Source organism: Tachypleus tridentatus, chromosome 2 (genome assembly GCF_004210375.1).
Source record: "Tachypleus tridentatus isolate NWPU-2018 chromosome 2, ASM421037v1, whole genome shotgun sequence".
Lineage (NCBI taxonomy): Eukaryota > Metazoa > Arthropoda > Merostomata > Xiphosura > Limulidae > Tachypleus > Tachypleus tridentatus.
The window spans coordinates 41601605-41616136 of record NC_134826.1 but is presented as its reverse complement, the minus strand read 5'-3'; the positions used below and the strand labels follow the sequence as shown (position 1 = coordinate 41616136).

At 36.4% G+C, this 14532-nt stretch overlaps 1 protein-coding gene across 4 annotated transcripts in view; it reads right to left on the bottom strand.

The window, feature by feature from the left end:
• The window catches only part of LOC143241864 (patj homolog), a 234461-nt gene that overhangs the window by 196953 nt on the left and 22976 nt on the right, over positions 1-14532 (bottom strand). For 3 of the 4 annotated variants that reach the window (XM_076485174.1, XM_076485150.1, XM_076485156.1), the window contains exons 2-3: positions 12974-13132; positions 9375-9509 (exon numbers count right to left, since the gene is read on the bottom strand). In XM_076485174.1, the coding sequence (XP_076341289.1) occupies positions 9375-9509; positions 12974-12979 (141 nt within the window). In that variant the 5' untranslated portion in view covers positions 12980-13132. The remainder of the gene's footprint in view (positions 1-9374; positions 9510-12973; positions 13133-14532) is intronic. The other variant, XM_076485164.1, reaches the window with a different exon arrangement.

Here is a 14532-nt window from a genome sequence, read left to right as displayed (position 1 = left end):
CTGAAAATTAATATATTTTGGTTGAAATGTGAGCCTTCGAAACAGAAACCAAATGGAAATTGAATCGTTAGAAAGAATTATGACAAGTGGTAATATGAAAAGCGAAAAACCAAATATATCTATATATGTATGTATGTATGTGTGTATACTTTTTAACTTTCCTGGTAAATAGTTTTATGTCAATGCCCGACATTCAAAAGACAATGTCATTAACAAAGGAGATGCAAGAGACACAATTTGATTACAAAAACAAATACAATCGCCATATCCTTTTGGAGTTTCATACAGACTTTGGGGCCCATAGTAATAAATATAAGATAAGCTACAAACGTCTCAGTCGATTTCTCAATTATTAAATAGTAAATTAAACAAACCAATTTCACTAACGAATAATAAGAACCTTAAACCACGTGCCTGTGAATATCATTGAAGCATTCGCTAAATATGTTTGAACCAATAAAGTTTTTCTTGTTTGTTTATTATAATACGCTCGAGCGTTTTAGACAAAGAGTAAACAGGCCATCAACAGAAAATAAATGTCTTCTTATCCACACTCATGAATATTCTTGCTTCCACCTTGTGAAAACATCATTTTATTCGTGTTTAAAAGGGTTTTGGATATCAAGTTAGCGATAATTAGTTCAAGAATGACGTACAAGTTTCCAATCAGAAGAAATAGCTTTGTAATTTTAATCTTTCCTGCTTTTACGGTAGTTCGTAATCTCGTGATTAACGAGCTTGAATTGTGAATTCTAGGGTTCAAAGGTCAGGGCACATTTTTTCTTTTAAAAGACAATGCTTAAAGATTGAGGATCAAATTCCACAACATGGCCAGACTAAAGCAGCCCAAGAGTTGGCGGTGGGTGTTGCTGAATAGATGCCTTCCTTCCAGTTTGAAATTAGAGACCACTATACGCAGATAGCCTTTTTATAGCTTTTTGCAAATATTCTGGAAATATATATATATATATTAGCGAAGATTGAAATTAGTAAGTTGAACTGATGAAATAAGTTGAAATCAGAGTTTATTTCATTTATTTATTTTGAATTTCGCGCAAAAGCTACACGCTAGCCATCCCTAATTTAGCAGTGTAAGACTATAGGGAAGGCAGCTAGTCATCACTACCCACCGCCAACTTTTGGGCTATTCTTTTACAAACGAACAGTGGTGTTGACCGTTACATTATAACACCCCCACGGCTGAAATGGCGAGTATGTGTGGTGTGACGGAGTTTCGAACTCGCGACCCTCGGATTACGAGTCGAGTGCCTTAACCACCTGGTCATGCCGGGTCTGAAATTATATAATTTAGAAAAATGAAATACCATGTTAAGCTTGCGAGGAATTCACGCTAAAAGTCAGTTTGTTTTGTTTGTTCTTAAATGCAAAGCTATGTAGTGGGTTATCCGTACTCTGTCCGCCATAAGTATTGAAACCCAATTTTAAGCATCATAAGCTTGCACATTCACCAATGAGCCACCCAGTGGCGCTGGAGATCAGCTGGGAAAGAAAAACAAACAACAGAGAACCTGATGAAAGTGAGAAAATGATCTTATTCACGATGCTTAGTTATTACTGTCCATTATTGGTCATATTTTGATTATATATGAAGATACTGAAGTATTTTAGACACTAAATCCCAATTTAAAAAAAAAAAAAAACTAAATTGTAAACTCCGGCTGTAGTTCTTAGAATGTTGTTCAGTGCAACATAAGCAAAATACGACCATCTGCTTCTGACTTTTATAGACTTCTATAAGAACACCATATATTGTTTTTGATGTATTTATTACCCCGGAGTTCGTCATAGGCAAATACGAACTACAAAACGCTATCTTCACAGTGAGCAACAAAACTGAGTCCAGCGTTTAAAAACAATATATAAATATAACTATAAATTAAATGGGGTAAAATCTATCGAAGAAATGAAATAACTACCTATGCTTGAAATATGAATGAATCTCATTAAAAGCATTGATTTATTTACAAAAAAGTAAACAAATTACCACACTGCTCGATTCCTCATTTCATGTCAACTTTCTCAAAATAAAACACAAGACAAGGAAAAAAGATTTGTAAATAACTTTTAAAAAAACACTCCATTTTACGGGTCAGCGCTAAACTCGAAAACTTTGAAACACTATAAATAAAGGTCTGATACCTACGGTAGGCAAAGCGCAGATAACCCAATATATATCCATGCGCTTAAAAAAATAAGTCGAAAATGGAACCGGACATTCTTCGATGACGTTATTATGATAACGGCCGAAACCGATGCAATTTTGGTTATGACTCAAGGAACAAAGGTTTCACCTGTCCTCAATAGAAGATAACAGATATACATCTGAAACAAGCCATCGAAATTTGCATATAAAAAATAACCAATAAACATGAAATTAATATCATGAACGCTTATACTGAAATTATTATAACTAGATATGATCAGAAAAGTGGCTAGAAAAGAAATCATTACTTGGTTAGATTACTCTCCATCTCGAATACTTATTGCAATATTTTCGCTGGAAGAAAATGTCTAATGTTACTGTCTGCTTAAATTCTAATCAGCCTCTCAAACCTGCTGGTTAGACTTTATGTGCTGGTTCGCAAATTATTTTATTATTCCATGGTTGGAATAGATTTAGTAGAGTGGAAACTCATCCATAATCCATTCTCTTACATGTCATTGAGTTCTCAATGAATTTTATTAACTGGCGATTTTACACGCTGAAATGAAATCCCCGATACGGAAAATGCTGAAAGCAAAAGACGCCGGTGGTCGTACATGAGGCTGGCGCTCGTTGCTTAGCAACGAGTAGAAATGAAATAAAGGTGAAATAAAGTAACACGGTGCAACTTAAACCGCATAACATTCGGAGAAAAGTTGTTTTTTTTCCCATCCGAAAGTCGAACTGGCGTCCTATTGATCGTGTTAAGTTACAGATTGAAATGTCCAGGGTTCGAGACCTAATGCCGCTCAAAACGTAACGCACTTTCATCCATGAGCTCTTAAGAGTAGTAGCCGTTCATGGTATTCGGTTCGAGGAATCGTACAGAGCTTTAGTGGTGCCGGGTGCTGCTTTCCCATTGGTCTGTAGTAGAAAATTAGAGACGACAATATCTGAGCCTTAGTGGTCTTCAACTTGGCTGTTACAGACTGTTTGGCCCACGTACACATTACACGAATGGTTTCAGAGATTGTATACCAAAGAGTTCTCAGTAAATGCCTTCTTCATACGATGTAATACAAAGCACGTGATAATCCGTGATGACAAGAAAACCCACTTGTAAAAAAATATATATGTGTAAAAACGGCTAGTATGAGTTGCGAAAAATTGTATGTAGAGGAGCGAAGGTCGCAACGCTGTTCGCTCCTCTACATAAAAAAAATATTGTCAACCCATACCAGCCGTTTTTACATATATAAAGCACGTGATAAGCTTGACAAATAGCGTACCGCGTCTCATTACATACCAGAGGTAAATTGAGGCCAGAAAGTCCAAGTTTATTATCTTGCTATGTATATGCACACATATTTAGAACCTAGTTACAAATGTAAATAATAACATCATAGATAATATTAACTGTAGTAACGATCTTTTTTTTCTTTCAACATCACTAGATTAACGGGTAAGAGACACGAAAGAGTGAAAGTTAACGAAGTCAGGTTCTATGATGTCAAGGGAACATGCACAATAACCCATTTTTCTATTGGTGTATTGTCATTACATCATTAAGCTAACGTCACTAATTCTTACACTTTGTTAATCGTGCTCATTTCCAATTTAATTATAATGCATAAAGACAGCCTCAAAAGCCTGCAGCGCCATCTACTGAACCAGATACTTATTAACAGTCACATTTTCATATGACAAGTTGTTTGTTTGTTTTTGAATTTCGCGCAAAGCTACACGAGGGCTATCTGCGCTAGCCGTCCCTAATTTAGCAGTGTAAAACTAGAGGGAAGGCAGCTATTCATCAGCACCCATCGCCAACTCTTGGGGTACTCTTTTACCAACGAATAATGGGATTGACTGTCACATTATAACGCCCCCACGGCTGGGAGGGCAAGCATGTTTAGTGCGACTGGGATTCGAACCCGTGACCCTCGCCTTAACACGCTTGGCCATGCCAGGCCCTGTTTGTTTGTAGTTAAACAAAAAGCTACACAATGGGCTATCGATACGTTGTCCACCATGGAGAACTACAAAGCACCTTAATAACCTCTTTCTAACTTGATAATGTTTGTTTGTTTGTTTGTTTGTTTGTTTGAATTTTTCAAAAGCTACACAAGGGCTAACTGCGCTAGCTGTCCCTAATTTAGCAGTGTAAGGCTAGAGGGAAGGCAGCTAGTCATCACCATCCAATGCCAACTCTTGGACTACTATTTTTTTCCAACGAATAGTAGGATTGATCGTAACATTATAACGCCCTCACGGCTGAAAGGGCGAGCATGTTTGGTGCAACGAGGATTCAAACCCGCGACCCTCAGATTACAAATCAAGCACGTTAACCACCTGACCATGCAGGGCCAATTTGATAATGCAACTATGAAAATAATTCATTTGATACATTAAAGAGCATGACTTTTTTGTACACATCACGTTACACTTTCAGGTCAAAGGTTAGTTCACAACAGACAGACATTGCCATACTTTACGTCTTTGAAGAAGAAAAAAAAACACTGAGTGAAACATTACCCCACGAATAAAATGTTGTCAACCTATTAAATAAGTAACTCCCAGAGGATTCGTTTGAGAGTTAACACCAAAAAGACACGTTGATGACGATTAATGTAAGGTATCGAACACAGATATAAGTAAATTGGAAGCATAGTTGAGCAGGAAATAATAGATGTTACTGTAAACACTCAGGTTAACAAAGCTTGACATGCATTTGTGTATCTGAAACTATTAAACAAGATTTATCTCAAGACAAAGCTGTTTTCCTCAATGCAGATGTAAAATCCGTATTACTCTATGGATTAAACTACTAGACAAAAATAAGACCAAAAAATTACGTGTGTTCATCTACAGACCCCTTAGGATAATTCTTAAGATTGTGATAATTCACAAAAACCTCAAACAAAGAAATGATAGGAAAGACAGAACAGAAATATACCTTATATATATTTCTCTACAAGTGGGTTTTCTCGACATCACTGAGAAATACACTTTGGTAAAGAACATTAATGTGGAAAGACCATGTGGTAAAAATATATAAAAACACAGGGTAGCGTCACCAAAGGAGCTCTGTTATGGATTCTTAAGAGCAAACAAGGAAAGGGAAAACCCAAGACAACAAGACAAGTTCATATTAAATATATAAAACAAAGATGGTCTGGTGATAGACTCAAATAATGACCCAAAAATGAGTACGCCGACTAGACATTGAACAGGCCTGTTTTGTTTGTTTGATTTTAATTTCACGCAAAGCTACATGAGGGCTGTATGAAAGCTTAATTTAGCAGTGTAAGATACGAGGGAAAGCATCAAGTCATCACCATCAACCGCCAACTCCTGGGCTTCTCTTTTATTAACGAATAGTGGGATTGACTGTCACATTATAACGCCCTCACGGCTGAAAGGGCGAGCATGTTTGGTGCAACGGAGATTCGAACCCGCGACCCTCAGATTACGAGTCCAGCGCTCTAACCACTTGGTCATAGCGGGCTCCGTGTAGAGGCACTTGAAATGAAGTGAATTGGACGAATATGCAACCTATTTAAAAAAAATAAATAGAACAATTTTTTTTCCTTTTTTTTTTCTTTGAACACACAAAATTAGAATTATGGAATATACTAAAATAACAGTTGGTGATTGACACTTGTAAAATGTATGTGACATATTAATCTCACCAAAGTAATCCTTCTTCTGAAAACTATTAGCTGTGTGACACAGGAAAATCGCGTTCAAAATATAGTAGTCAAAAAAGCAGTGTTTTCAATTGCAAAATTTAGAATATTTCGTCTCTTATGGTGACAGTTCACCCTTGTTTCCCTGCTGCAACGTTACAATATTAGAGAAAATATAATTAGAAATAATTTAGTAAATTATTATCTAGCGCCCTCTATTTTCGCTTAATATTTATCTTGAGATTGTGGTTGCCATCTATTGACCATATTTGAAGTTGTAACTAATATCGCTTGTATACGGTACACGTTATTTCAAAAACATTGTTAAGATTTACATAAATACGGAAATCTTGGTGTGCATGCGTGTCTTTTTCGTATTTCACTTTGATTTGAATATCCAGCATGATCCTTTTAACTAATTTAAAATATTACATCACCAAGTTAATACAAATGGAACTGTTTAATAATTCAATAAACTCTCGAACATTTCTCATCATAAACCATTTTTATTAACACGTGAAGAACTAATTATACAATTTGTCTAACACGTTTTTCTTTGCTACTTTGAACTGAAAATTGAAAATAAATCATTCGTTTCCAAGCATATTCAGTTTCCAAGAGATTTATGATATAGATTTTGAATTTAGAAACTTTGGTTTGTTTTCAATTCGCGAAAAGGTACACGAGAACCATCATCGCTAGCCACCCAAATTAAAACACAAGGTTTCGATACCCGTGATGGGCACAGCACAGATTGCCCACTGTGTAGCTCTCTGCTTAATTCTAAACAAACAAACCCTAATTTAGCAGTGTAAGGCTAGATAGAATGTAGTTAGTCATCACAACCCACTGCCAACTCTTGGGCTACTCTTTTACCAACGAATAGTGAATTTCACTGTAATATTATAACGCCCCATAGCCGAAAAAACAGCCATATTCTGTGACAAGAATTCGATCCTGCGCCCCTCAAATTGAGAGTCGACCGCCTTAACCACCAGTTTGTTTTTTTGGGTTGATTTGGTTTGTTTTGAATTTTACGCAAAGCTACACGAGAACTATCTCTACTAGCCGTCCATAATTTAGCAGTGTAAGACTAGAGGCAAGGCAGCTAGTCATCACCACCCACCGCCAACTCTCGGGCTACTCTTTTACTAACGAATAGTGGGATTGACCGTAACATTATAACGCCCCCAAGGCTGGGAGGGCGAGCATGTTTGGCGCGACTCGGGCGCGAGACCCGACATGGCCAGATAGTTGGAGCGCTCCACTCATAATCTGAGGATCAAGGGTTCGAATCCCTGTCACACCAAACATGCTTGCCCTTCTAGCTGTGAGGGCATTACAATGTGACGATCAATCCCAATATTCGTTAATAAATCGAGTAGCCCAACAAGAATTGGCGCTGACTGGTGATGACTAGCTGCCTTAGTCTTACACTGCTAAACCAAGGACGGCTAGCGTTAATAGCTTTCGTGTAGCTCTGCGCGAAATTTTATAACAAACAAGTAAAAAAGAAAATGAAAGTTTTTGTACCTGTAAAGGTCATTTTCAAAATAAAATAATTATTAACAATTTCCTTAGACCAGTGGTTCCTAAATTGTGTGCCACGGTGCCCCAGGGTGCCGCGAAGAACTCACAGGGGGCGCAGCTGGATATTTCAAATTTTCGAGGGAAACACAGCGATATCGACATCTGTGGAACACCGCGCGAACTACTAGCTCAAAGTAGTTCATAGTTTTAACATTAGATCGCGCTTCATTCCTCTATATGACATTTTCATATGTTTGAGATATGTTTTTGTTTACTTGTACTTTCGGCTACGCCAGTAACTTCTCGAACTTTCTCGTTTCTTAGATTTTGTATATAAATACCTGTTCACTCTCCCGGTCCATCAGTAATCGAAATGACTGAAGGGTTTTTGGATCAAGTGTCTGGAAGGTCTAGGGAAGTTCAATAATTTATTTTGTTAATTTTCAGTTCCTGTGCATAAAAATGGAAAGATTTTCTGAACATTAATAGGAAGAGTGGTCGTGAAGAAAACGATGACGAACCACAGACTAGTGGTAAAGTTGTGAAGAAACGGAAGTATCGGAAATATGACGATAGTTATCTAGATTTTGGTTTTACTTCAGTAGATGTCAATCATGAAGAGTGTCTGCAGTGTGTATTATGTCTAAACGTTTTGGCTCCTAAAACGTCACTTAGAGACCAGTCATCCTAACATGGTTAGTAAATCACGTGATTATTTTACCAGAAATTTAAAATAATTGAAAGAAAAAAAAATACATTTTTGAAACAAGCGTCAATACCAAGCAATGTTTTGCTATCATTCTACAAGGTGGTATATACATCTTGTATAATCGCAAAATCGTAAAAGCCTTACACCATCGCAGAATAACTGATTATACTGGCTGCAGTGGATATGGTGAACATCATGGTTGGTGAATCTGCAGGAAGACTGCTTTTATATGTGCTTTTATACAACAATACTATCAGTCGTAGAATCCAACACATGGCCGAAGATCTCAACGATCAACTAACTGAAAAAAAAATGAAAGGGAAGGAATTTGGGTATCAGCTGGATGAAGTAATGGATAATAACAAGAATACTCATTTGATTTACTACAAACGGTTTGTGGATGGTAACAAAACTGTGAAAGACCTTCTCTTTTATAAAAGTATCACTGCAGGTACAAAGGCTCAAGACTTGTTTGAGATCCTTGACGCTTTTATGTGCTTTGGCGTCCTTACCGATGGTGGTTGCTCCATGTCCATCTGTTATGGAGGATTGCAAGCACTCATACAAAGTGAAACTCTTGATGTACTGTGGACCCACTGCATAATTCACAGATAAGCCCTTCCCTCAAAGCACCTGAATCCTTCACTGAACCTAGTCTTGGAAAGTGTGTTGAAAGTAATGAACTTTATAAATATTCGGCCATAGAAGGTGATGTTTTTAAAAAAAAAGTATGTGAGAATACGGGATCTGAGCACACATCTTTGTTGTACTACTAAAGTTCGCGATGGCTCTCCCGAGGGATGTGCTGTCCCGTGTGTTCGAATTGCAAGAACTCTTTTCTCGAAGAAGAAAAACACGAATGTGCTAAAAAACTTCTTGGATATTGATTTTTTTTGTCAAAATTAACATATCTATGGGATGCGTTGAACCTGTCTCTGCAGGGAAGCAACACGCACATTCTAAAACATATAGAGAATATGTCAGCCTTGAGAAAAAGTTACTACTATGAAGAAGAAAAATGAATGATGATGGTGGCAAAGACTGTTTCCGCCTATTGAAGCAGTTTGTTACATCCAGTGAACTTGATTTGACCCACGAACTAAAATCTGATTTTGAGGAGCACCTAACACAGCTCAGTGATTGGTTTGAAACTTACTTTCCAGATGATATGAAGAAGTTTGCATAAAACAGCCATATTATTTAAATTAGGTGACTTTTCTTACCTGCTTTATTCTGTAGTTCTTTATACGAACTTGAACAAAATCGATATTAAACGGTTCCTTACCCTTTCAGCAACACCACCTGGAGTCAAGGTTTTTACCACCACTCCGGTGCTTCGTCCACCGATGATACCAAACCCCAATCCTGAGCCCTCATTCATCAGAGCAATCACCTCCACCTGAGCCCATTCCGTATTCAGCTAAACCAGAAATAAGAATATTGAACACATTAAAGACTGCATTTTTAGTTTTAAACAGTTGGACCAGAGCAGAGTTAGAAGTGAAAGACAAAGTAACTCATGGCATCATCCGGAACTCAGCAAAGAGAGTTAAAGATGTAGAATCAAATTTACGATAGAAATAAGAGAAAAGGGTTAAGTATATGAGTTTTATTGGTATTCGTCAGACGGATATCCCACATTTTAAAATATACTCTACGTACATGTAGAAATACTCTCTTTAAAATTTCCCTCTAACCAGCCAAAACAGTTTATTACAATACATATTAGTAGACAAAGTCGTTTATACTTAAATTTATTTTCCGAGGAACAACTTTCAATAAAGTAAGGTATCTCAGTGGTTACTAATTAAAATGTATATTAAACCTTCAAGGGTGTAACTCATTACTATTATGTCTATGGTCTCGACGACCCCAGTTTGGAATAAAACCTAAATATCGATCCAACCTAAAAAACTAGACACTGTCTAACACTCTTTCCCTGTGAATAATAAAAATCTATTAACTTCTTAACACATTCAAAGGCAGGTACAGAATTCCGCAAGAAAACATTTTAAATCATCAACATGGCTGGTTTAATAAGCTCTGATATAATTTGAAACTGCGGTTATCAGTCGCCTTAGAATGACATTTGTTTTCTCTTATAATAAAGATATTTCCTCCAGAAAACTACACACATGTTTAAACTTTAGTTTGTTAAGCACTAAAGAAAAATACTGGAAGAAATACACTTTTCAATGTAAAATGTTTTGTATTTTAATGCAACTTTAGGGTAAGAAGTAAACATTACAAGTCCTACAGGTAGAATCTGTTTCCTTTTCTATATTAATTAAAGTTTGATTGTGACGATAATATTATAATAAAACCCAAACTTAGACTCAGTGACTTATGCTCCGTTCTTCTCATATGGAGAGCTAGGTTGACAACCACGTATAGAGATTTATATTGAATGTTGAGTAAATGTGAGAGGAACAAAGATCAGCATGTTGCAATATAAAGTTGCATAAACAGAAGTGAGATTAAGGGAGTTCAACCCTATTTAACATAGTGGCAAACTATTTCAACAAGGGATGGTTGATTCACATTTACAAGTTGAAACAAATACCTTGTATTAGTGCATGAATAGTTGTATATTGCATCAACAAGAACTAGAGATGAGGAAAACTTGAAGTTGTTTGTTGCTACCCAGGAGAACCAAGGAAAGTTGTTGGACAATAAAAGTGGAGTATATCCGTATCAATAAAATGAATATTAATATTATGTATTTTTAAGATACTTGTTGCAATAATGACTTGATGTGATTAAAAATGAAGATTTATTTAGCATCAAGTGAAATTAACTTGCAGTTTGTTATGAAAAGTTTTTGAAAGATGACTGTGTATTTACAAGAAATGTGATTTTATGAGAACTACTCCAATAATGCAACTAATGTGATCAGAAAATGACTGATCAATAATTACTCGGACAATGACCGATTCTGGGTAAAGAAAATATTACCATTATGTGAAGGAAATATTACTCATCACAGACCTTACTTTCCCAAAGATAGATAGACCTTTATTTTATATGTGTTTTTTTACTGGCGACAAAGTTGCAAATGCATATTCGAGGGTCAAAATTTGGTAGACTATGTTTTCCTATCATTTTGTGACAGGCTTTTATACTAAATAATAATAACAAATACTGAAAGGTATTTCATAAAACACCTTAAATAATATTAGTCATAACATATACCTGTAAAACACATTATTCGGAAAAGCAACAAATAAGCATTATAGTTTTAGAATCGTTTACTCATTATTGATATTCTAATCCTACGAGTTACCAATTAGCAAGAAGCTCCGATGGCCCAACTAAAAATGTTTATTAATGTTTCAACAGATGGAGCCACGTAATAGAGAAACTTCTAACCAATTGAACTCTGAACGCAGCAGAGAAATGTCAGATTAGCGTAAATAATGTTCTTATTTTTATTTAAAATGTATGTATTTTATTTATTTTAAATTACAGTAAAACCTCTTAGTTATTTAGTCAATAATACTCTGTTCAATTAACACACCACCATAAAAGATGGAAATTAGGTTGAAATCTATCGCATGGCTAAGCGAAAATTTATATAAAATGGGTTGATTTATTTAGTACGGAGAATACTGTTTAACTTTCATACTTTTCACACAGGTATATTTGTGTATTCTTCATTCAGAACAGAGTTCTTTCTAATGCAAAGTGAGAAGTGATTGTGCTCTGGCTGGTGCGAGACTTTTTGCACGTGACCAACAAAATCCTATTCAGCAGAAAACGTACCTGGAATTATTATAATTCCATAATAAATGGAATTCAGACTCTCCGAGCGGTTATAGATGCATCACACTGTAGAATATTTCTTGAACAATTCTCTATCATAAAAAAAATTCAGGCTTATCAGACAATAATAAGCTTTTGTTGTTGTTGTGTGATAATGTTCTAAAACTGAACGCCCCCCGTTAGCACAGTGGTATGTCGCCGGATTTACAACGCTAAAATCAGGGGTTCGATTCCCCTCGGTGGGCTGAGCAGATAGCCCTTTGTGGCTTTACTATAAAAAAAAACACTAAAACTGAACCATTAATATCAGTTAGATAAGCATCTTTAAATATACACAAGAACAGTATCGTAAATTTATTAAATATGTTCATCTTGAGCGAATAGTTTACAATAAGACAAAGTAGTAATTACTTAATTTTCTCTTATCTGACAGCACTCTCTTGTGTTACTTCTACCGTTATTTACCTTCAGTACATGATGGCGCCATATTAAAAATGAAATTGGATCGCTACATTGGAACGAATACTTGCCACAAAAGAAAAAAAAATTATTTAAAAATTACCCAACATATTTACTCATATTGAGAAACTGCGTAGCTTATCAGCATTAGACAAATGTATTACGATTTCAAACATAAAGTTATTAACACTTTGATTTTGTTTGTTTGTTTTTTCAATTGCAGTTGGTGTGAAAACTCACCGATCCTTTCCAATTTGGACCGGCATGCCCAAGCGTGTTAAAGCGTGCGACTCGTAATCTGAGGATCGCGGGTTCGCATCCCCGTCGCGCCAAACATGCTCGCCCTTTCAGCCGTGGGGGCATTATAATGTGACGGTCAATCCCACTATTCGTTGGTAAAAGAGTAGCCCAAGAGTTGGCGGTGGGTGGTGATGACTAGCTGCCTTCCCTCTAGTCTTACACTGCTAAATTAGGGACAGCTAGCACAGATAGCCCTCAAGTAGCTTTGTGCGAAATTCAAAACAAAAAAAAACAAACCTTTCCAATTCAGCAATTACTGGAAAAGCAAGCAACTCTAACAGGTAATATTGACTATATTTTATACGTTACTCACCTAACTATGTCATGTCAATATTAAAATAATCAATGGTTTTATTAACTTACCACCATATTGTACTCGACTGCTATCAGCCAACGAGGGACTATGAGGTGTGCTACCTACTGCTCTTTTTTACAGCCTGGTGTCGATGATGTTAATTTTTGTTGTCCAAACGTTGGTCGTTAATGAAGATACCCTCTTTTCCATCTTTAAGATTGACATCACTGAAACCAGAAAATGAAATTTCGAGAACGATTTGATTTTGCAAAAGGTCAACAGTGGAATCGTTGTTCCAATTTTCTTTACCCCGAGCCACGACCTCTATAATTTAGTACAGCTGAGTAAATACACGCAAAGTTAAATACTCGAAGGTTTTTGTCTGTCATGGCCAACCGCGTAAGGCGTGCGACTCGTAATCCGAGGGTCGCGGGTTCGCGCCCGCGTCGCGCTAAACATGCTCGCCCTCCCAGCCGTGGGAGTGTATAATGTGACGGTCAATCCCACTATTCGTTGGTAAAAGAGTAGCCCAAGAGTTGGCGGTGGGTGGTGATGACTAGCTGCCTTCCCTCTAGTCTTATACTGCTAAATTAGGGACGGCTAGCACAGATAGCCCTCCAGTAGCTTTGTGCGAAATTCCAAACCAAACAGGTTTTTGTCAAAAAAATAGATTGTTGTTTAATAAAGTTTCAAAATAACAACGGCAAGTTAATATGTTATGGTTAAACAATTCTCTACAGTGTTAAAGTCATAAAACTAAAATATTGGAACGATGTAAAAAAAGGTCACATTCAACCGTTCTCATGACTCGACCTTTAATTACCTTTTTGAATATAAAACAAAAGCAAGTTACTTTTTAAGACAACATTAAAACCTTAGGAGTCAGTTAAAATTTTGGGAACTGTAAAAAATTACACCAGATATTACTCAATTTACTTTGCATTGCCACTCGAGTTACAGTTCCTTATGTATGTTTTCTTATAGCAAAGCTATATCGGGCTATCTGCTGAGTCCACTTCTTTATGAACAAGTCTGTAGATGGATCAACGGGAAGTTTACGAAATTAAAAAGTTAAAATCTAGGGTTTATTTCTCCGCGTCGGTGAGATCGTAAATAATCTGTTATGAGGGTTTATTACAAATCAGTGATTCTCAAAGTATGGCCCCTTGCTCCCTGGTATTCCGAAGAAACTCCCAAGTAGTTCGTGTGCTGGTTCAAAATGTAAATCACTGGCGCTCAACTCCACAACTAAATTTATATTGTTTTTGCTTTTTTTTCTGGTATATTACAAATAGAAGCATGAAAGTGACATTCGTGTGTGTAAATATAATACCACTTGAAAACACTACCGCCATCCTAGTGGCAAAGAGAAACACAAACGTCATGATCTATCTCCATATTTTACCGAGTAACGACACTTCTGTAAATGTAGATGAAGATAAGGGTGTAAATTTGATGTTTCTGGATTTTCAAGAAGCATTTGACGAAGTGTCACATAAAAGACTTGTAAACAAACGGATCTCTATAGGTGTTAACTAACTGGACAGAAAAATAGCTTGATGGAAGAAAGCCGAGAAGGTTGTTATAAATGAAATTCACTAAAAATGGATTAATGTTACAGGTGGTG